The sequence below is a fragment of the Leopardus geoffroyi genome, chromosome X, assembly GCF_018350155.1.
Source record: "Leopardus geoffroyi isolate Oge1 chromosome X, O.geoffroyi_Oge1_pat1.0, whole genome shotgun sequence".
In the NCBI taxonomy this organism is placed as follows: domain Eukaryota; kingdom Metazoa; phylum Chordata; class Mammalia; order Carnivora; family Felidae; genus Leopardus; species Leopardus geoffroyi.
Genome location: NC_059343.1, coordinates 41980770 through 42002533, shown reverse-complemented (window position 1 = coordinate 42002533; position 21764 = coordinate 41980770). Strand labels below are relative to the sequence as shown.

At 41.3% G+C, this 21764-nt stretch overlaps 1 protein-coding gene across 4 annotated transcripts in view; it reads right to left on the bottom strand.

The window, feature by feature from the left end:
• Nucleotides 1-21764, bottom strand: part of ZNF81 (zinc finger protein 81) — an 86933-nt gene that overhangs the window by 11027 nt on the left and 54142 nt on the right. For all 4 annotated transcript variants that reach the window (XM_045470747.1, XM_045470746.1, XM_045470748.1 and 1 more), the window contains 2 exons: nucleotides 14472-14598; nucleotides 5578-5673 (listed from right to left, as the gene is read on the bottom strand). In XM_045470747.1, the coding sequence (XP_045326703.1) occupies nucleotides 5578-5673; nucleotides 14472-14598 (223 nt within the window). The remainder of the gene's footprint in view (nucleotides 1-5577; nucleotides 5674-14471; nucleotides 14599-21764) is intronic.

Below are 21764 nucleotides of genomic sequence, written 5' to 3'. Positions count from 1 at the left end.
GAGAGAGGGAGATATCTGAAGCAGGCCCCAGGCTCTGAACTGTCAGCACAGAGCCCGATGTGGGGCTTGAACTCACAAACAGTGAGATCATGACCTGAGCCAAAGTTGGATGCTCAGCCAATTGAGCCACCCAGGCGCCCCAAGAATAACAATCTTCCACAGACTAGTTCAGAAAGTAGAAAAGGGAACACTTCACAACTCATTTATGTGGCCAGCATAATCCTAATACCAAAACCTGACAACATTGAAAAAAAGGAAAACTACAACCAGAATCACTTATGAAAATGAAAATATTTAAAACAAAATATCAGTTAATATAACTCAACAATATATATTAAGGGTTATATATCATAAACAACTAGTATCTATCTCAGAAATATAAGGTTAATTTAACATTTGAAAATAAATAACTCACATATTAACAAAATAAAAACAACTCATATGATTAATAAGATGAGGAAAAAAACATTTGACAAAATTCAACATGTAACCATGATTTTAAAAAACTCTTAAACAAGCTAGGATTTAAAAAGAACTTCTATAAGGGTACCTAGGTGGCTCAGTCCCCTGAGCATCCAACTTCAGTTCAGGTCATGATCTCACAGTTTGTGGGTTCAAGCCCCACATTAGGCTCTGTGCTAACAGCTCAACGCCTGGAGCCTGCTTCAGATTCTGTGTCTCCCTCTCTTTCCGCCCCTCCCCCCCTCTTGAAAATAAATAAATGTTAATAAAAAAATTAAAAAAAAGAACTCCTATAACTCTATAAAGGGCAGCTTCAACAAACATCATACACAATGGTATGAATTTTTTATCCCTAATATCAGGAACAAGGCAAGCATGCCCACACTCACCACTTCTACTCAACATCAAATTGAAGGTCTTAGTGAAATAAGGAAAAGTAAGAAAAAGCATGAAATTGGAAAGGAAAAAGTAAAAATTTTTCTTTTTTTAAAAAAAATGTTTATTATTTTTGAGAAAGACAGTAAGTAGGGGAAGGGGCAGAGAGAGAGGGAGACAGAGGATCTGAAGTGGGCTCTGTGCTGACAGCAGAGAACCCGACGTGGGGCTTGAACTCACAGACCCTGAGACCATGACCTGAACCGGAGTCGGATGCTCAACCGACTGAGCTGCCCAGGCATCCCGTAAAAGTGTTTCTAAAGTGATAATGATTGCTTACATGAAAAACCCCAAGGAACCTACAAGAAAACTAATAGGTGGATGTAGGAATGCCTCAGGATACAAAGTCAATGTACAAAAATCAATCATGAGCAACGTACAAAAATCAATCATGAGCAATTTATACATACTAGCAATGAACAATCTGAAAAGAAAATTTAAAAAACAATGCCATTGGGGCGCCTGGGTGGCGCAGTCGGTTAAGCGTCCGACTTCAGCCAGGTCACGATCTCGCGGTCCGTGAGTTCGAGCCCCGCGTCAGGCTCTGGGCTGATGGCTCAGAGCCTGGAGCCTGTTTTCGATTCTGTGTCTCCCTCTCTCTCTGCCCCTCCCCCGTTCATGCTCTGTCTCTCTCTGTCCCAAAAATAAATAAACGTTGAAAAAAAATTTTAAAAAACAATGCCATTTTACAATAGTGTCAAAAAGCATCAAATATTTAGGGATAAATTTAATGAAGGATGCATAAGACTTCTACACTGACAACCATAAAACATTGCTGAAAGCAATCAAACACCCAAATAAATGCAGAAAGTATGCCATGCTCATGGATTAGAAGGCTCAATATTGTGAAGATATCATTTCTCGTAAAATTGGTCCACAGAGTCAACTCAACTCCAAATAAAATCCCGGCAGACTACCTGAGTTCAAGACTCATTATAAAAGCTACAGTAATAAAGCAAGTGTGGGTTTGCCAAAAGGACAGTATATTAACTGTATTTTCTTATTTTGTTTTTTTTTTTAAGTTTTTAACTTTAAGTCCACTATAGTTAACATACATGCTGTATTAGTTTCAGGTGCACAGTATACTGATTCAACGACCCTATACATTGCTTAGTGCTTATCATGAGAAGTGTACTCTTAATCTTCTTCACCTATTTTCACCCATCCCTCCTTCCACCCCCCCCCCCCCCCGGTAACCATCAGTCTGTCCTCTGTAGTTGAGAGTCTGTTTCTTGGTTTGTTTCTCGTTCTCTTTTTTTCCTTTGTTCATTTATTTTATCTCTTAAATACCACATATGAGTGAAATCATATGGTATTTGTCTTTCTCTAACTTATTTCGCTTAGTATTATATTCTCTAGATCCATCCATGTTGTTGCAAATGGCAAGATTTCATTCTTTTTTATGCCCGAATAGTATTCCAGCATGTGTGCGTGTGTGTATCATATCTTCTTTATCTTATTTTCTGTATTCTTTTTTAAAATTTATTTTTAATGTTTATTTATTTTTGAGAGAGACAGACACAGAGAGAGAGAGAGAGAGAGAGAGAGAGAGAGAGCACAAGCGAGGGAGGAGCAAAGACAGAGGGAGACACAGAGTCCGAAGCAGGCTCCAGGCTCTGAGCTGTCAGCACAGAGCCCAATGTGGGGCTCAAACTCACGAACCGTGAGATCATGACCTGAGCCAAAGTCAGAATGCTTAACTGACTGAGCCACCCAGGCACCCCTTATTTTCTGTATTCTTGATGCTCTGCCATCTGGTGCCTTGCTCATCCTGGAGAGAATGCCTCTCCCAGTGCTAGTTCATGCCCAGAGATAGCAAATGACTTCCCTGTAAGCATAACTTTCATATGCAAACCAACCAATCCAGAGCCCATGTCCACCACTGTCTCCTTTATTAAGTTCTCACAGGTTGAGCCACTATCCCACTGCCCTAATCACCTCAGTACCAGGTACCAGGTAACTACAGACAGTCCCTTCACCCCAGAAGCCCTGCTGAAATTACTCAAACTAGCCAATGGTAAACCTTCCCAGCCTGCTCACTCTGCCTTACCCGTTCTTTCCCAGGAAAATAACAATAAAGGCTCTTGCTGTGCTTTCCCCTCATGACTTTGGCCTTCTGACTGACCCTGGGGCTTCCCAGTGTGGCATGTCTCCTCTTCTTGGGAACTGTGAGTTACAAACTATCTTTTCTTTTTGAAGTTTACTTATTTATTTTGAGAGAGACAAAGAGTGAGTGGGGTAGGCGCAGAGAGAAGGGGAGAGAGAGAGAATCCCAAGCAGGCTCCGTGCTGCCAGTGCACAGCCCAGTGTGGGGCTTGAACTCACGAAACCATGAGATCATGACCTGAGCAGAAACCAAGAGTTGGACGCTTAACCAACTGAGCCACCCAGGCACCCCAAAAATGTTTGCTTTTTGACAGACACCAGTAGGAAGATAGAAGTGAAAGCCACAAATTAAAACAAAATGTTGACAATGGATATATCTGGCACAGGAGTTATAGCCAGCAAATATAAAGAACTCTGAAAACTCATTAAGGAAACAACCCAATACAAAAAAAATGGGAAAGATAGTTGAACAGACACTTCAAACAAAAATGTACAAAGGTCACTAAGCACATGAAAAAATACTTTTCATTACTCATCAGAGGAATGCAACTTAAAATCATAATGAGATGCCATTACACATCCAGGATAATAGCAAAAATGAAAGAGATTGATGGTGGCAAGGGTTGGCAAGAATGTGGAGCAACCGAAATTCTTGTGTGTTGCTGCTGGAAGTGTAAAATCACAGCCACTTTGGAAGATAGTTTGGCCATGTCTTATTTTTATTTTTATTTTATTTTATTAAAAAAAGTTTAAGTTTATTTACTTTGAGAGAGAAAGAGAGAGAGAGCAAGAGCGAGAGAGCGAGCAAGTGTAGGCAGAGAGAGACGGAGAGAGAGAGAATCCCATGTAGGCTCCGCACCATCGGTGAAGAGCCCGACGTGGGCTTGAACACCCAAACCGTGAGATCACGACCTGGGCCGAAACCAAGAGTCAGATGCTTAACTAAATGAGCCACCCAGGCGCCCCTGGCCACGTCTTATAAAGGCAAGCATATACTTACACAATTATATCACCCACCAACTCCACTCCTAGGTATTTACCCAAGAGAAATGTGAACATATGGTCACACAAAGACATACCAGAATGTTCACTACAGCTTTATTCACAATAACCAAATAATAACCACCTGTCATCAACAGGTGTATAGATAAACATGGCAATCTACTCATATCAGGGAATAGTATTCAGCATTTAAATGGAATAAGCTAAGGGCACCTGGGTGGCTCAGTGAGTTAAGTGTTGACTTCGGCTCAGGTCGTGATCTCGTAGTCTGTGAGTTCGAGCCCCGTGTCGGGCTCTGCTGACAGCTCAGAGCCTGGATCCTGTTTTGGATTCTGTGTCTCCCTCTCTCTGTGCCCCTCCCCCACTTGTACTCTGTCTGTATGTCTCTCTCTCTCAAAAGTAAACATTAAAAAATAAAATAAAAGGAGTAAACTAGTTATATACTCAGTAACACGGATGAATCACAAAATCATTATGCCAAACAAATGAAGCCAGACCCAAAAGGGTATATATAGTATGATTTTATTCATATGAAACCCTAATAAAGACAAATCTAATCTATAGTGACAGAAAGCAGGTCAATGGTTGCCTGGGGCTAAAGGGGTGGTACATACTAACTACTAGGGGCATAAAGGCTCATTTTTGTGTGTGTATCTTCTTTGTGTACTTGAAATGGATACATTTGATTGTATGTAAATTATACCTGAATACCGCTGACTTATTTAAAAGAAAAAATGCTAAATGACAATGATCCTAAGGTCAGAAGATGGGAGAGATGCATTGTGATGGGGAGGTGGAGAGGAGTAAGGAATATGAAAGCAATTCCTACAGAGAGAGGAGGAGGTGAGGCTGGTTGTAGATGACAGTTTATTGGTATCTTAGATGTCAGAAGATAAAACTTAGGAGAAAGAAGGCAGAGTGAGGCAACAAGCTGGTTTACAAAGAAGGCAAACTCATTAGAACCTAAAAGTATAGGGGCGCCTGGGTGGCTCAGTCAAGCATCTGACTTCGGCTCAGGTCGTGATCTCGCAGTTCGTGAGTTCAAGCCCCGTGTCGGGCTTTATGCTGACAGCCCAGAGCCTGGAGCCTGCTTCAGATTCCGTGTCTTCCCCTCTCTCTGCGCCTCCCCTGCTTTCTCTCTCTCTCTCTCTCTCAAAAATAAAGAAAGATTAAAAAAAATTAACAACAAAAAGAACCTGAAAGTATATGATAAGAATCTAAGACCCTGGGGGTGGGGTTTTAAATAATGAAGCATAAAAATGTGATGGAAGGACAGAACATCCAAAAAAGCAAGATCTATAGGGAGGAAGCCTGGCATATGATCCAGAGCGTAGGAACTGTAGCAATCCTCCTGGACGCAAGTCAGGCCAAAAAGACAGTTGACAACAGTAAGGGAAATAAAGGGAGAGAGCAGTCTGGTACCTAAGAGGCCAATGTTATTTTTCCTTAAGCAGCTTCCAAAGTTCAGAACCTTCAAGATGGTAGAAATAATAGAATTTTAAAGGCACCAACCTCTTAGGAAAAGAAAAGTGTTTCTGTGCCCCCAGATCTGCCTGGGTTGCACTCACTCACCCGAACAGCTCTGATGTGGGGTTTTTCTCTCCAAAATCCATGGCTCCTCTCCTTGCTCCAACTTGAAGATGACTTCTGGTTTGGGAACTTCATACCCTGTTAACAGGACATGATAGAATTGGGTCCAGCTAATTGCTTTCCACTTGTTCTTTAAAAAAGTAACCACATTTCACTGGGAAAAGAGCAATAATCACAGAGGTTAATGGACTGAAGCATCTCAGACCAATCAAGGATGCCACCAGCACACACATCAGATGTCGCAGAGTTCTCAGCAGCTGAGAATGGAAATACTCTCATGGAGGCTCTGTGTTCGTTTCCTAGGGCTGCTCTCACAAAGTACCAAAACCTGGGTGACTTAAAACAGCAGAACATCATTGTCTCACACTTCTGGAGGCTCAAGTCTGAAATCAAAGTGTTTAGCAGGGCCATGCCCTCTCTCACAGATGTAAGGGAGAATCCTTCCTTGACTCTTCTAGCTTGTTCTTTGCCAGCAACGACGTTCCATTCTTTGATGTTCTTAAGCTTGTAAGTGCATCACTTCAGTTACATGGCCGTCTTCCCTCTATGTGTGTCTATTTCTATGCCCAAATTCCCCTTTTTTTATATGGACACCAGTCATATTAAAAATCTTTTTTAATGTTTATTTTTGAGAGAGAGAGAGAGAGAAAGCAGGGGAGGGGCAGAGAGAGAGGGAGAAACAGAATTTGAAACAGGTTCCAGGCTCTGAGCTGTCAGCACAAAGGCCGACACAGGGCTCGAACCCAGGAACCTTGAGATCATGACCTGAGCTGAAGTCGGACGCTTAGCCAACTGAGCCACCCAGGTGCCCCAGGGTCATATTAGATTAGGGCCCACCCCAATGAACTCATTTTAACTTGATTTCTTCAGGGGTGCTTGGGTGGCTCAGTTGGTTAAGCAACCAACTCTTGATTTTGGCTCAGGTCATGATCTCACAGTCGTGAGCTCTGTCAGCGCAGAGCCTGCTTGGGATTCTCTCTGTTCCTCCCCTATCATGCTTTCTGTCTCTCAAAATAAATAAACATTAACAAAATTTAACTTGATTACCTCTATAAAGACGCTATTTCCAAATCAGGTCACATTCTTGGGTACTGGGGGTTCAGACTTCTGCATATCTTTTTTTCAGGGGACACACAATTCAACCTATAAAAATCTGCCCTCTGACCCCCCCAAATTCATGTCCTTCCCACGTGCAAAATATACTAACCCCATCCCAATATCCCCCAAAGTCTTAATCATTCCAGCATCAAGTCTTAAGTTCAAAATCTATCAAAATATCAACTCAAAGTCTCAAATCTTATCTAAATCACCCAAATTGGTTATGAATGAGTTGGGAGTGTGAATCATCTTGGGGCAGTTTCTCTCCACGCAAACCTGTGAAAGCAGACAACTTATCTGCCAAAATACCGTGGTAGGACAGGCATAGGACAGACATTCCCATTTCAAAAGGGAGAAACTGGAATGAAAAAAGGGATCACAGGTCCCAACAAAGTCCAAAGCCTAACAAGGCAAATTCCACTAGATTTTAAGTTTTGAGAGTAATTCTTATTGGCTCAATATTCTATCCTCCAAGCCTACAATGGCGGTGGCCCCACTCCGTTGGCCCCAGCCCAGGAGTGGCACCATTCACTATTACCTCTCCTGGTCCGTTAGCAAAATATTTGCTTCCTGTTCTTATGACCTTAAGCTCTGCTGTTCCAAAGGGAGGAATGCTTCCACTGGGAGACACAATAGTGATTCCACTGAACTGGGAGACTTATTGCCACCTGACATTTTGGGCCCCTCACATCTCTGAATCAAAAGGCAAAGAAGGGAATTACTGTGCTGGCCTGGGTGACCGATCCTGATTACTCAGGGGAATTGGACTCCTGCCCCACAATGGAAAAGAGGAAGAAGCATGTCTGGAATACAGGAAATCCCTTGGGGGGGGGGGTCTCTTAGTACTACTGTGTCCTGTGATTAAAGTCAATGGAAACTACATTGACTACAACAATCCAATTCAGGCAGATCCTTCAAGGAATGAATTTTCAGGTCACCCCACTAGGTGAAGAACCACAACCCACTGAGGTGTTTGCTGAGGGCAGAGGGAACAAGGAACGGCTAGTGAAAGAAGGAATTCTACCTCAAGACTGCAACACAGACACCTTGCCTCGGTTTTCAGTGTTCTGGCCTGCCCTGAAGATTCCAGACTCAGGATTACAATATCAGCTCACCCGAATTTCCAGCCTGCAGGCCTGCCCTATAAATTTCAGAATTGCCAGTCCCTGCAGTCAGGTGAGCCAGTTCCTTAAAATAAACCTCTTTCCCAGATTCTGTGTATATGTACATGTATTCATTCTCTCTGTCTCTATGTATGTGTATGTATGTATAGTGTGTGGGTGTACTCTGTATACGTATATAACCGTATCTTATTGGTTCCATTTCTCTGGAGAGCCATAATACAGATTTTGAGGGTGACTCTAGAGGAAAAGAATAGTAAGAATGAGTTTTCTGAACTGGCTATGGGGTTTCTAGAATTGGTTCCCTATTCTGATTAGATTTGAATGCGCTAACGACTCTATTTCCAGTAGTAAAGAGGGCACTAATAGTCCATGGCATGATGTGGCAAAAGAGATATGCAACATATCACCCCTGGATACTCCTAATCAAATGCTGATGAGAGGCGTCTTTCTGCAGGACCTTATATTTGATACCCTAGACATTTTTGTCAAACTTACAAGTATAAGATCGCCTGGTTGCTCTTAATTATGCTGGTCAAAGTGGGGGGCCAGAAACTAAAGGATGCACTCAGGGATTTGATTTCCCAGCTCAAGCACTGCATACATGACCCGAACATTTCTATGTCTTTCCTGAAAGAAACCCCTACCTCCTGTAGCTGCACAGTTGATATTGCTGAAAACCAAACCCAGAGTCTCATCCTGTGAATGGCTACATTACAACACAAACTGAATTCCCAACCTCACAGGGTGTCTGCTATTCAGGTGAGGGAACTGACTGAGAAGGAAGGAAACCTAAAAATTGGAATGCAAACATACGAGGACGCTGAACTTCTACATTCTGAGGAGTCTTCTTTGCCAGTAGAAGTAGCCCTTCTACCCCTCTCTGAGAAGACTAACCCTACGTTGCCCGAGGACCTTGCAATGGCCTCCTCTGAGGTACTTGCCTTGCAAGGTACTGCTGAGTTCTCCCAGGACATACCCTTATTTGCTTCTAGACCTCTAACTAGACTCAAGTCTCATCAGGGCCCAAAGAGTGAGATATAGTGTAAATTCATGAGAAGGTGCAAAAGAACTGCATTATTTGTCCAATTTATATAGACAGAAATCTGGGAAATCTGGGTAAAAATGGGTATGAAGAGTGTGGGATAATGGGGGCACGTGGGTGACTCAGTCACTTGAGCATCCGACCCTTGATTTCAGCTCAGGTCACAATCTCACAGTTTGTGGGATCAAGCCCTGCATTGGGTTCTGTGCTGACAGTGTGGAGTGTGCTTGGGATTCTCTCTCCCTTTCTCTCTCTTCCCTTTCCCCACTCTCTCTTTCTCTCTCTGTCAAAATAAATAAACTTTAAAAGAGTGCGGGATAATGGAAAGAACATAAAGTTGGATCCGGCCAGATTTAGTGGTATGTGCACACTAAACAGATTCTGAAATTAATGTTGCCACTTGGGTTAGAGAGGGCTTGAACATTTTGCTTGGTTGGCAGAAACGTGGATCAAAACATGGCCTGTACTAAATGCAGCTGAAATGGAGAACTGCTTTGGAAGAACTCTCTATACTATACAGAAAGGCATCCAAAGGCTTGGGGATACTGGGATGTTAGAGTGGGTTTATCATGTAAGACATTCTGTCCCGCACTGGGAGGATCCAGAGGACATATCTGTGACCATGGCTGTGACAAACAAATTTGGGTGGGTGTGGGGAGGGGGCAGAATCCTTGAAGATTTCTGTGTTTGCTTCATCTCTGTAGGACACACAATTATAGTGGAAGTGCTGCCGCTCAATTGGGAAACCCAAATGCAATGGGCATAATTGGATCCTGGGGTGGCAGGGGCCACATGGAGGCACTGAATTGCTAAATGCAAGGTGGGCACAGCTACTATAGTGGACAGCAGGGTCAAAGCAGTGATCAGAATAGTCTGACTTGCAGAGAGACCCATGGTGTTGGCTAGTTGATCATGATGTCTCTAGAAAATAGATGAGCGGGGAGCCTGGGTGGCGCAGTCGGTTAAGCGTCCGACTTCAGCCAGGTCACGATCTCGCGGTCCCTGAGTTCGAGCCCCGCGTCAGGCTCTGGGCTGATGGCTCAGAGCCTGGAGCCTGTTTCCGATTCTGTGTCTCCCTCTCTCTCTGCCCCTCCCCCGTTCATGCTCTGTCTCTCTCTGTCCCAAAAATAAATAAACGTTGAAAAAAAAAAATTAAAAAAAAAAAAAAAAAAGAAAATAGATGAGCAATCTACTAAATTCTTTTAAAAAAATTTTAATGTTTATTTATCTTTGAGAGAGAGAGAGAGAAAATCTGAACCAGGCTCTAGGCTCTGAGCTGTCAGCACAGAGCCCGACGTGGGGCTCGAATTCACGAACCGTGAGATCATGACCTGAGCTGAAGTTAGATGTTTAATCGACTGAGCCACCCAGACACCCCAGCAATCTATTAAATTCTTACTTGATCTGTATAAAGAGAAGAGTTCTAGCTCAAGTGAACAGAAGTCTAACTTGAAACATAAAAACAGAGAGTCTCAGCTCCTCCATCAATTTTCAGACTTGAGCCAGTTTATAGACCCAGAAATCTCTGAATGAAGGGGAGACAGCTCCCCTGAGGAAGGACCCCCACTACACTGCCAAAATTTATACTACTCATCTTTCTCCCAGCCTTCTCTAAAGGGATTTACAGTCCCCTTGTCAGGGTGACTGTGCGTTGAGGCAAAGGACATAGTGAGGTTTTTCAGAGATCATTGGACACCAGTTCTAAATGGATACTAATTCCAGGAGACGCAGGATGTCACTGTGGCCCACTAGACAGCATAGGGGCTTATGGGAGTAAAGTGATCAATTGCGATTCAGCGCAGCTCCATCTCACAGGGGGCCCAGCAGTCCCCCAAACCCATCCTGTGGTTATCTCCCTGGTTCAGGAATGCAAAATTAGAATACAGATACGCAGCAACTGACAGAATCCCCATACTCGTTCCCTGACCTGTGCAGTGAGGACTATTACAGTGAGAAAGGACCAGTGGAAGCCACTAGAACTGCCTCTACTAGGAAAATAGTAAACCAAGGAAATATGCATTCCTGTAAGAATTGCAGAGATTAGGGCCACCATCAAGAACCTGAAGGATGCCAGGGCGGTGAGTTCCACCACATCTCTATTCAACTCACCTATTTGGCCTGTGCAGAGGACAAACAGATCTTGGAGAATGACAGTGGCTCATCATAAGCTGAACCAGGTGGTAATTCCAATAGCAGCTGCTGTACGAGACACGGGCTCACTGCTTAAGCAAATTAACGCATCCCTTCGTACCTGGTATGGTAGCTATTGATCTGACAAATGGGTGTGGGTTGGGTTTTTTTTTTTTTTGGCAATACCTGTTAGTAGAGACTACTAGAAACAGTTTGCTTTCAGTTGTTACAACCAACTATATATATATATATATATACCTTTACTGTCCTACCTCAGAAATATATCAGCCTTTCAGTCCTATGTCATAATTTAGTCTGCAGGGGTCTTTTTTTTTAAGTTTATTTATTTATTTTGAGAGAGAGAACAAGTGAGTGGGGGGAATGGGAGGGGGAGAGCAGAGAGTTGGGGAGAGAGACAGAATCCCAAGCAGGCTCTGCACCGCCAGCATGGAGCCTGATGAGGGGCTCGAACTCACAAACTGCAAGATCATGACCTGAGCTGAAACCAAGAGTCTGATGCTCAACTGACTGAGCCACCCAAGTGCCCCAGTCTGCAGGGATCTTGACTGCCTTTCCCTTCCACAAGATATCACGTTGGCCCATGGCATTTATGACATTATGCTGACTGGACCTTATGAACGAGAGGTAGTAATGACTCTTGACTTACTGGTGAGATATTTGTATGTCACAGGGTAGGACATAAATCTGACAAAAATTTAGGGGCCATCTACCTGAGGGAAAGTTCCATGCCACTGGACCCCTAGAAATCTCCAAGTGAAGAATAAGTTTTTGCTTCTGGTTCTTCCTATAAGTAAAAGAGGGATAATGCCTACTGGGCCGCTACAGACTTCAGAGGCAATATATTCCTCATCTGGGTGTGCTATTCTGGCCCATTTACCATGTGATCCAAAAAACTGCTAGTTTTGAACAAAGCCCAGAATGAAAGAAGGCTCTTTACAGATCCAGACTGCCATTTAAGCTGCTCTGCCACTGGGCCATATGATCTGGCAGATCCAGTGGTGTTTGAAGTGTTCGTGGCAGATAGGGATGAAGCTTTTGGCAGGCCCTCACAGGAGAATCACAGAGCAAACCTTAGGATTTTGGAGCAAAGCCCTGCCATCCTCTGAGGATAACTGCTCTCCTATAGAGAAACAGCTTTTAGATTCCTACTTGGTCTCAACTTACTCGTTGAATTTAAGCGTTATTAGCGCATGGAAGAAAGGACACTTAACAAGGACTCCTTCGGGGTGCCTGGGTGGCTCAGTCAGTTAAGCGTCTGACTTTGGCTCAAGTCATGATCTCCAGGTCCATGGGTTCGAGACCCACGTCGGGCTCTGTGCTGACAGCTCAGAGCCTGGAGCCTCCTTTAGATTCTGTGCCTCCCTCTCTCTCTGCCCCTCTCCCTGCCCTCCCTCTCAAAAATAAACGAACATTTAAAAAATGTTTTAAAAAAGAACCAATGACTCCTTCAGTAATGGGCAGTGAACATGGAAGAGTCCAGTGCTGAATCCTCACCCAGTGGTGGGACACAAGAAATGTGGCCAGCAGGAGAGACCCACTCCCCACTCACAGGGGGCCCAAGTCCTTCTGATCAAGCCCCAGCCTATAGATGGTGAGAGGTCAGTAGTAACCCCTAGAGCACTGAGCCTGGGTCTTCCCGGAGCGTGCTGCTTGAGCATGCTTCCCAACGTGGGTGGCAAACTCCATCTAAGGCTAAATAATGGCACAAACGTGACAGTCGACAAGTACTATAAGGGAGAGTTGAAAAGAACTTTGAAGCAGCAATTCAAGAGAGCCGAAAGTTGTCATGAGGTGTGACCTCAGATCAGATGTGGCAACTCCACACCCTTGACCCTGGGTGAGAGCTCTGCCCCTTCAGGCCTGGAACCAAGCAGGTGGCTTGCCCTCTGGAACTGAGGAGGTGATGGTCTGTCACATGCCATTTTCCCAGACAGTGACTTCTGGGCCTGTGGTGGTGGCAGCAGCCCTGTTGGCCTCTGACCCATCCCTGAAGTCATTCATCCCTCTTCTTGAAGGAAAACGCATGTACACCGCCAAACGGTTTTACCAGCCTACCTCCTATCTGCACAATCCCAGATAGCCTACAGCCTTCCCTCATTTTCCTGGACAGCTCATTTTTTCCTGTCTCCGTCCTCTTCAGTCTAAGCTGGCAGTATTTCTACTGACAGGGTTGACTGGATCCACAAGGCATACATCTCATCTCCTTAGTTACTGGTTGTCCACCCCTTTGGTGTTCTTTCCAGAGTCCATCTCATTTTTTTGTGATATGGATAGGCCAAACATTTTCCATATCTTCAAGTTCTGCTTCATTTTTACTAACAATTCCTCTTCAATGTCTTTCTTTCCTCCTACATTTTACTATAAGCAGCAAGGAAAGCATAGGCCATGCCTTTTAACACTACTTAGAAATTTCCTCAGCTAGGGGCGCCTGGGTGGTTGTCAGTTAAGTGTCCGACTCTTGATTTTGACTCAGGTCATGATCTCACACTTCATGAGATTCAGCCCTGCATCAGGCTCTGCGCTGACAGTGTGGAGCCTGCTTCCGATTCTCTCTCTTCCTCTCTCTCTCTCTCTCTCCTCTGCTAGCACGTGTTCTCTTGCTCTCAAAATAAATAAACATTAAAGGAAAAAAAATGCCCTTAGCTAAAATTCCAAGTTTGTCACTTACAATTTCTACTTTCCACTCAACAGAACAGAATTCAGTCAAGCTCTCTGCCACCTTATAACAAGGATCTCCTTTCCTCCAGTTTCCATGCTCCTCACTCTGAGACCTCACCAAAAGCTCCTTTAACATTCCTATCAGCAATCTCTTCAAAGCAATCTAGGCCTTTTCTGTGAAGTACCTAAAACCTTTCCAGCCTCTACCCATTGCCCAATTCCAAAGCCACTTCCATGTTTTTTTCAGTATTTGTTACAGCAGCAACCCACTTCCCAAGTATAAAAATTCATGTTACTTTCCTAGGGCTGCTATGATAAAATACCACAAGCTGGACAGCTTGAAATAACAGAAATTTCCTGTCTCACAGTTCTGGAAGCCAGAAGTCCAAAATCAAGGTATCAGTAAGGCCATGCTCTTTTTGAAGTAGAACCTTCAAAACAGGAAGGAACCGTTTCATGTTGCTCTCCAACATCTTGGTGATCTTGGGCATTTCTTGGCTTACAGATGCATCACTCTAGTGACGCAGCCATCTTCTTTTCTGTATGTGTCTTCACACGGTCTTTCCTCCGTGTGTATGTGTCTCTCTGGCTAGATTTCCCTTATTTTAAGTACACCAGTCGTACCAGATTAGGACCCACCCTAATGACCTCATTTAAGCTTGATTACTTCTATAAAGGCCCTAATTCCAAAAGAGGTCATATTCTGAGGTACTGGAGGTCAGGACTTCAACATATTTTACAGGGAGGATACAATTTTATCCGTTACGTGCTCCTTTGTAGATTCTTAGAATGGCTGTGCTTACCCAATGAGAGCAGGTGGCTGTAGTTTTCCAGCATCACATCCTGGTACAGGCGTCTCTGTGTAGAGTCCAACTGCTGCCACTCCTCCCTGCTGAAGTCCACAGTCACATCCTCGAACGACACGGAGCCCTGTAACAACACAATCCTGCTCAGGGTGACATGGCCAGCAGTGGGTGATAGGGAGAAGATCAGTAAGAAATTATTTTCTTTTATTTTATTTTAAATGTTTATTTATTTTTGAGGCAGAGAGAGAGCATTCATGGGGGAGGGGCAGATAGAGAAGGAGACAGAGAATTCCAAGCAGACTCCGTGCTGTCGGCGGACAGCCCTATGTGGGGTTCGAACTCACAAGTTGTGAGATCATGACCTGATCCGAAATCAAGAGTCAGATGCTTAACCGACTGAGCCACCTAGGCACCCCAAAGAATTTTTTAAATGACTTTCACTAGAATATGCTATATGGTGTGTCTATTAAATACCTAGTTATATATAATGTTGTGTAGAATACAAATATTGAATTGTAAATTTTTGCTATTCATTGGTACAAGTCAGTCATACATTTAAAAAAATTTTAATGTCCACTTGTTTTTGAGAGAGAGAAACAGAGCACAAGCTGGGGAGGGGCAGAGAGAGAGGGAGACACAGTATCCGAAGCAGGCTCCAGGCTCTGAGCTCTCAGCACAGAGCCCCATGCGGGGCTTGAACTCACAAACCATGAGATCGTGATCTGAACCAAAGTCAGGCACTTAACCGACTGAGCCACCCAGGTACCCCAGTCAGTCATACATTTTTAAGAATAATAGTTTTGTACAGGATTTGACCTTGATCCTATTTTGTTGTTAATTTTAATGGGAAGTTTGTGTTCTATAACTTTTAGAAGGAAGCATGTACACCTTTTTTTAATTAAATTATACATAGCTCCCTCTACTATTGCTTTAATTTATTCGTCAAAAATACAGCCATTTTCTCTTGATGCTTTTTCGTTATTCGTTTCTAACTTAATTCCACAGTGTCAGAAAATATACTCTGTATGATTTCTACATACGGTCTATCTAGGAGAATGTTTCATGTGTCCCTGGAAAAGAATATATATACAGCTATTGACGGCTGTAGTATTCTATTAATATATACATCAAATTGGTTGAGTGTTCTTGAAATTTTCTATCACCATACTCATTTGTCTTCTACTTGTTCAATCAATTATTTGTCAACTTTTTGGTAAAAACTGGCAAGGAGATGTTAATGTTTATGTGGCTAGGCAAAGAACCTAGAATAGCCAAAGCAGGGATTTATATGTAGTGTTAAGACTTACTATAAAGCTACAATACTTCAGACAGTGTGGTATTGATGTAAGTACAGATAGATATATCAATAGAACAGAACAGAGTCAAGAAACAGAACCATACCCATATAGCCAAACTCTTTCTGACAAAGGCACCACAGTAATTCATTGGGGAAAAGGAAGGTCTTTTCAAAAATTGTGCTGGAACAATGGATGTAAGTTTTGGATGAAAAAAACAAACCTTGGCCCATACCTTATACCACATACAAAAGTTAACAATAATTTGCAGCCACTCTGGAAAACAGTGTGGAGGTTCCTCAAAAAATTAAAAATAGATCTACCCCATGACCCAGCAATAGCACTGCTAGGAATTTACCCAAGGGCTACAGGAGTGCTGATGCATAGGGGCACTTGTACCCCAATGTTTATACCAGCACTTTCAACAATAGCCAAATTATGGAAAGAGCCTAAATGTCCATCAACTGATGAATGGATAAAGATGTGGTTTATATATATAATGGAATACTACTTGGCAATGAGAAAGAATGAAATCTGGCCACTTGTAGCAACGTGGATGGAACTGGAGTGTTATGCTAAGTGAAATAAGTCATACAGAGAAAGACAGACACCATATGTTTTCACTCTTATGTGGATCCTGAGAAACTTAACAGAAGACCATGGGGGAGGGGAAGGGAAAAAAAAAAACTTAGAGAGAGAGGGAGCCTAACCATAAGAGACTCTCTAACCATAAGAGACAAAATATTACCAAACTGAATTCAACAATACATTAAGAGAATCGTACAAAATGATCAAGTGGGATTTATTCCAGTGACATAAAGATGGTTCAACATCTGCAAATCAATAAATATGACACACCACACTAACAAAATGGATAAAAATCATATGATCATCTCAATAGATGCAAAAAAAGAATTTAACAAAGTTCAACATCCATTTATTTATTTTAATTTTTTAAAACATTTATTTATTTTTGAGAGAGAGATAGAGCACGAGTAGGGGAGGGGCAGAAAGCAAGGGAGACACAGAATCCGAAACAGGCTCCAGGCTGACAGCACAGAGCCCGCATGGGGCTCGAACCCACGCACCGTGAGATCATGACCTGAGCCAAAGTATGACACTTAACCGACTGGGCCACCCAGGAGCCCCAGTTCAACATCCATTTATGATAAAAACTCTCAACAAAGCAGGTATAGACAGAAGGTATCACAACACAATAAAAACCATATATGACGAGCCCACAGCTAACATAATCAACAGTGGGAAGCTGAAAGCTTTTCTAGGATCGGAAACAAGACAAAGATGTCCATTCTTGCCACTTTTATTCAACAGAGTATTGCAACTCCTAACTAGAGCAAATAGACAAGAAAAAGAAATAAAAGGCATCCAAATCGAAAAGGAAGAAGGAAAACTATCACTATTCGCAGAGGACATCACATTATATATAGAAAACCCTAAAGACTCCACCAAAAATAAACCTGTTAGAACTAAAAAATGAATTTAATAAAGTGGCAAGGACACAAAATCAATATGTGAAAACCTGTTGTGTTTGTGTACACTAATAATAAATTACCAGAAGAAGAAATTAAGAAAACAATCCCCCCAATTTATAACTGCATCAAGAAAAATATCTACCAATAAATTTAACCAAGGTGGTGAAAGACCTATACATTGAAAATTATAACACACTGATGAAAGAAACTAAATAAGATATGTAAATAGAAAGATATTCTGTGTTCATGGGTTGGAAGAATTAATATTGTTAAAATGTCCATATTACCAAAAGCAATCTACAGATTCACTGCAATCCCTGTCAAAATTCCAATGGCATTTTTCACAGAAATAGAACAAACCTAAAGTATGTATGGAACCACAAAAGACTCTGAATAGCCAAAGCAATCTTGAGAAAGAACAAAGTTGGGGATATCATAACCCTGATTTCAAACTATTTTCCAAAGCTCTAGTAATCAAAACATTATGGTATTAGCATAAAAACTGATACTTAGATCAATAGAAAGAAGAGAGAGGCAAGAAACAAACCCAGCCATACATGGTCAATTAATTTACAACAAAAGAGAAAAAATATATACAATGGGGAAAGGACAACCTCTTTAATAAATGGTGTTGGGAAAACTGGACAGCTACATGCAAAAGAATGAAACTGGACCACCTTCTTACATCATACATAAACATAAACTCAAATGGATTAAACATTTAAATGTGAGACCTGAAGCCATAAAGCTCTTAGAGGAAAACATAGTCAGTAATTTCCTTGACATCAGTCTTAGCACCATTTTTGTAGATATGTCTCCTCAGGCAAAGGAAACAAAAGCAAACAAACTATTAGGACTACACCAAAATAAAAAGCTTCTGCACAGCAAAGAAATGATCAACAAACCAAAAAAGCAACCTAGTAAATGAAAGAAGATATTGGCAAATGATATATCCGATAAGGGATTAGTATCCAAAATACATACAGAACTTATACAACTCAACACCAAAAAAAAAAAAAAAAAATCCCAAATAATCTGATTTAACAATGGGCAGAAGACCTGAATAGACATTTTTCCAAAAAAGACATACAGATGGCCAACAGATACATGAAAAGATGCTCAACATCACTCATCAGCAGGGAAATGCAACTCAAAACCACAGTGAGAGATCACCTTACACTTGTCAGAATGGCTACAATCAAAAAGAAATAGTAAGTGTTGGTGAGGATGTGGAGAAACAGGAACATTTGTGCACTGTCGGTGGGAATGTAAATTAGTTGGTACAGCCACTGTGGAAAACAGTATGGAGGTTCCTCAAAACATTAAAAATAAAATACCATATGATCCAGCATTCCACTATTGGGTACCTACCCAAAGAAAATGAAAACACTAATTCGAAAAGATATATGCGCCCCTATGTTTATTGCAGCATGACATTTACAATAGCCAAATTGTGGAAGCAACCCAAGTGTCCATCCATAGATGAACGGATAAAGAAAATGGATTAAAAAAATATATATACACGTGTATATATATATGAATTATATACGTGTGTGTGTGATGAAATATTACTCAGCCATAAGAAAGAATGAGATCTTGCCATTTGTGACAACATGGATGGACCTAGAGGGTATTATGCTAAGTAAAATAAGTCAGAGAAGATAAATACCGTATGATTTCACTTATATGTGGAATCTAAAAAACAAAACAAATGAAGAAACAAATGAAAAATCAGACTCTTGGGGTGCCTGGGTGGCTCAGTCTGTTAGGTCTGTGAGTTTGAGCCTCACATTGGGCTCTGTGCTGACAGCTCGGAGCCTGGAGCCTGCTTCAGATTCTGTGTCCCTCTCCCTGCCCCTCCCCTGCTCATACTCTGTCTCTGTCTCTCTCAAAAATAAATAAACATTTAAAAAAAACGAGGGAGAGAAGAAAAAGCAGAATCTTAAATACAGAGAACAAACTGGTGATTGCCAGAGGGGAGGTGGGAGGGAGGATGGGTGAAACAGGTAAAGGGGATTAAAAGGTACAAACTTATAGTTATAAAATAGATAAGTCATGAGACGGAAAGTACAGCAGAGGAAATACAGTCAATGACACTGTAATAACGTATGTTGATGACATTTATTGTTCCAAGCACTAACATAAAATTGTTGAATCAAGATGTTGTACACCTAAAACCAATATGACATTTCATGTTAGTTAAATTGTAATTTTAAAAAGGAAAAAAAAAAAACAAAACTAAAAATGCTCTAGAAGAAAACATAAGGGTATCTTTGCAACACTGGGTCAAGCAAGGATTTCTTGACATAGTGCAAAAAGCAACAAATATAAAAGAAAATTTTGATAAATAGGAGCTTACAAAAATTAAAATTTCTGTTCAGAAAAGATTTCATTAAGAAAATGAAAAGTCAAGACATGGACTGGGAGAAAAAATTTGCAAGATATACACACACACACACACACACACACACACACACATATACAAAACACCCACAGTAAGAATGTAGAAAGAACTACAAAGTAATAACAAAAAGACACATAACCCAACTTTTTTAAATGGGAAAAAACTTAAACAGACACCAAAAAAGATACAAATGGCCAATGAAGCATATGAAAAGTTGTTCAATATCATTTGTTATGAGGAAAATGCAAGTTATTTATTTTGTAAAAAATTTATTTTAATTCCAGTGCAATTAACATACAGTTAGTTTCAGGTATACACTATAGTGATTCAACAATTCTATACATCACCCAGTGCTTGTTAAGATAAGTGTACTCTCTCCTTTTTTAATTTTTTTATTTATTTTTGAGACAGAGAGAGACAGAGCATGAGCAGGGGAGAGGCAGAGAGAGAGGGAGACACAGAATCTGAAGCAGGCTCCAGGCTCTGAGCGGTCAGCACAGAGCCGGATGCGGGGCTCGAACTCACCGGGAGATCATGACCTGAGCTGAAGTTGGATGCTTAACTGACTGAGCCACCCAGGTGCCCCAAGGTAAGTATACTCTTAATCCCCATCACCTGTTTCACACATCTCCCAACCCACCTTTCCTCTGCTAACCATCTGTTTGTTCTCTATAGCTAAGAGTTTGGTTTTTGGTTTGTCTCTTTTTCTTTTGTTTGTTTTGTTTCTTAAATTCCACATATGAGTGAAATTATACGGTATTTGTCTTTCTCTAACTTGCTTATTTCACTTATCATTATACTCTCTAGATCCATCCATGTTGTTGCAAATGGTAAGATTCTTTTTTATGGCTGAGTAATATTCTATTGTGTATGTATATATACCACATCTTCCTTATTCATTCATCTATCAATAGACACTTTGGTTGCTTCCATAATTTGGCTATTGTCACTAATGCTGCAATAAACATAAAGGTGCATAACTGTGGAAAACAGTATGGGGACTGTTCAAAAAATTAAAAATAGAATTACTATTTGATTTAGTAATTGCACTACTGTATATTTACTCAAAGAATATGAGGAAAATGCAATTTAAATTACACTGAAATAGCACTGTACACTCACTAGAAAAGCTAAAATTTATAATAAACTAAAAAATTGCTGGAAGGAATGTAAACTGAATCATCACTTTGGAACCCTGTGTGGCAGTTTCTAATAAAGTTAAACATACACCCACCCTATAATCTAGTGTTTCCATTCCTCTGTAGTTACTAAAATAAAATGCAAACATATATCCTCAGAAAAATTCTACAAGAGTGTTTATAGCAGGCTTTACTCATGATAACCAAATACTAGAAGACATTCAAAATGTTCATCAGCAGGTGACTGCATAAACAAAATATGGTATATTCATACAATGGAATACTCAGTGATAAAAAGGAAAGAGCTGGTGACAGATACGACCTGAATGACTCTCAAAAATATTTTATTTTATGGGTGACAGGCATTAAGGAGGGCACTTTTCGGGATAAGCACTGGATGTCATAGGCAAGAGATGAATCACTGGGCTCTACTCCTGAAACTAAGACTGCACTGTATGTTAACTAACTTGAATTTAAATAAACGTTAAAAAATATTTTATTTTTAAAAATTTTTAATGTTTATTTATTTTTGAGACAGAGAGAGACAGAGTACAAGCAAAGGAAGGGCAGAGAGAGAGAGGGAGACACAGAATCTGAAGCAGGCTCCAGGCTCTGAGCTGTCAGCACAGAGCCTGACGCGGGGCTTGAACTCAAGAACCGTGAGATCATGACTTGAACCGAAGTTGGACACTTAATCAACTGAGCTACTGAGGTGCCCCAAATGTATTTTATTTTATAAATAGAAGCCAAACACAGAACAAATGATTCTATTTATGTGACAATCAAGAACAAGCAGGGCTAATCTATAGGGATTAAAAATCTTAAAACTGGTTGCCTCGGGGGTAAGAAATTGACTAGTCAAAAGGGAACTTGCAAGGGTGATGGACACATTCTGTATTTCAGTTTGAGTGATGGTTACATATATAAATATATTGGTCAATTATATATATATATATATA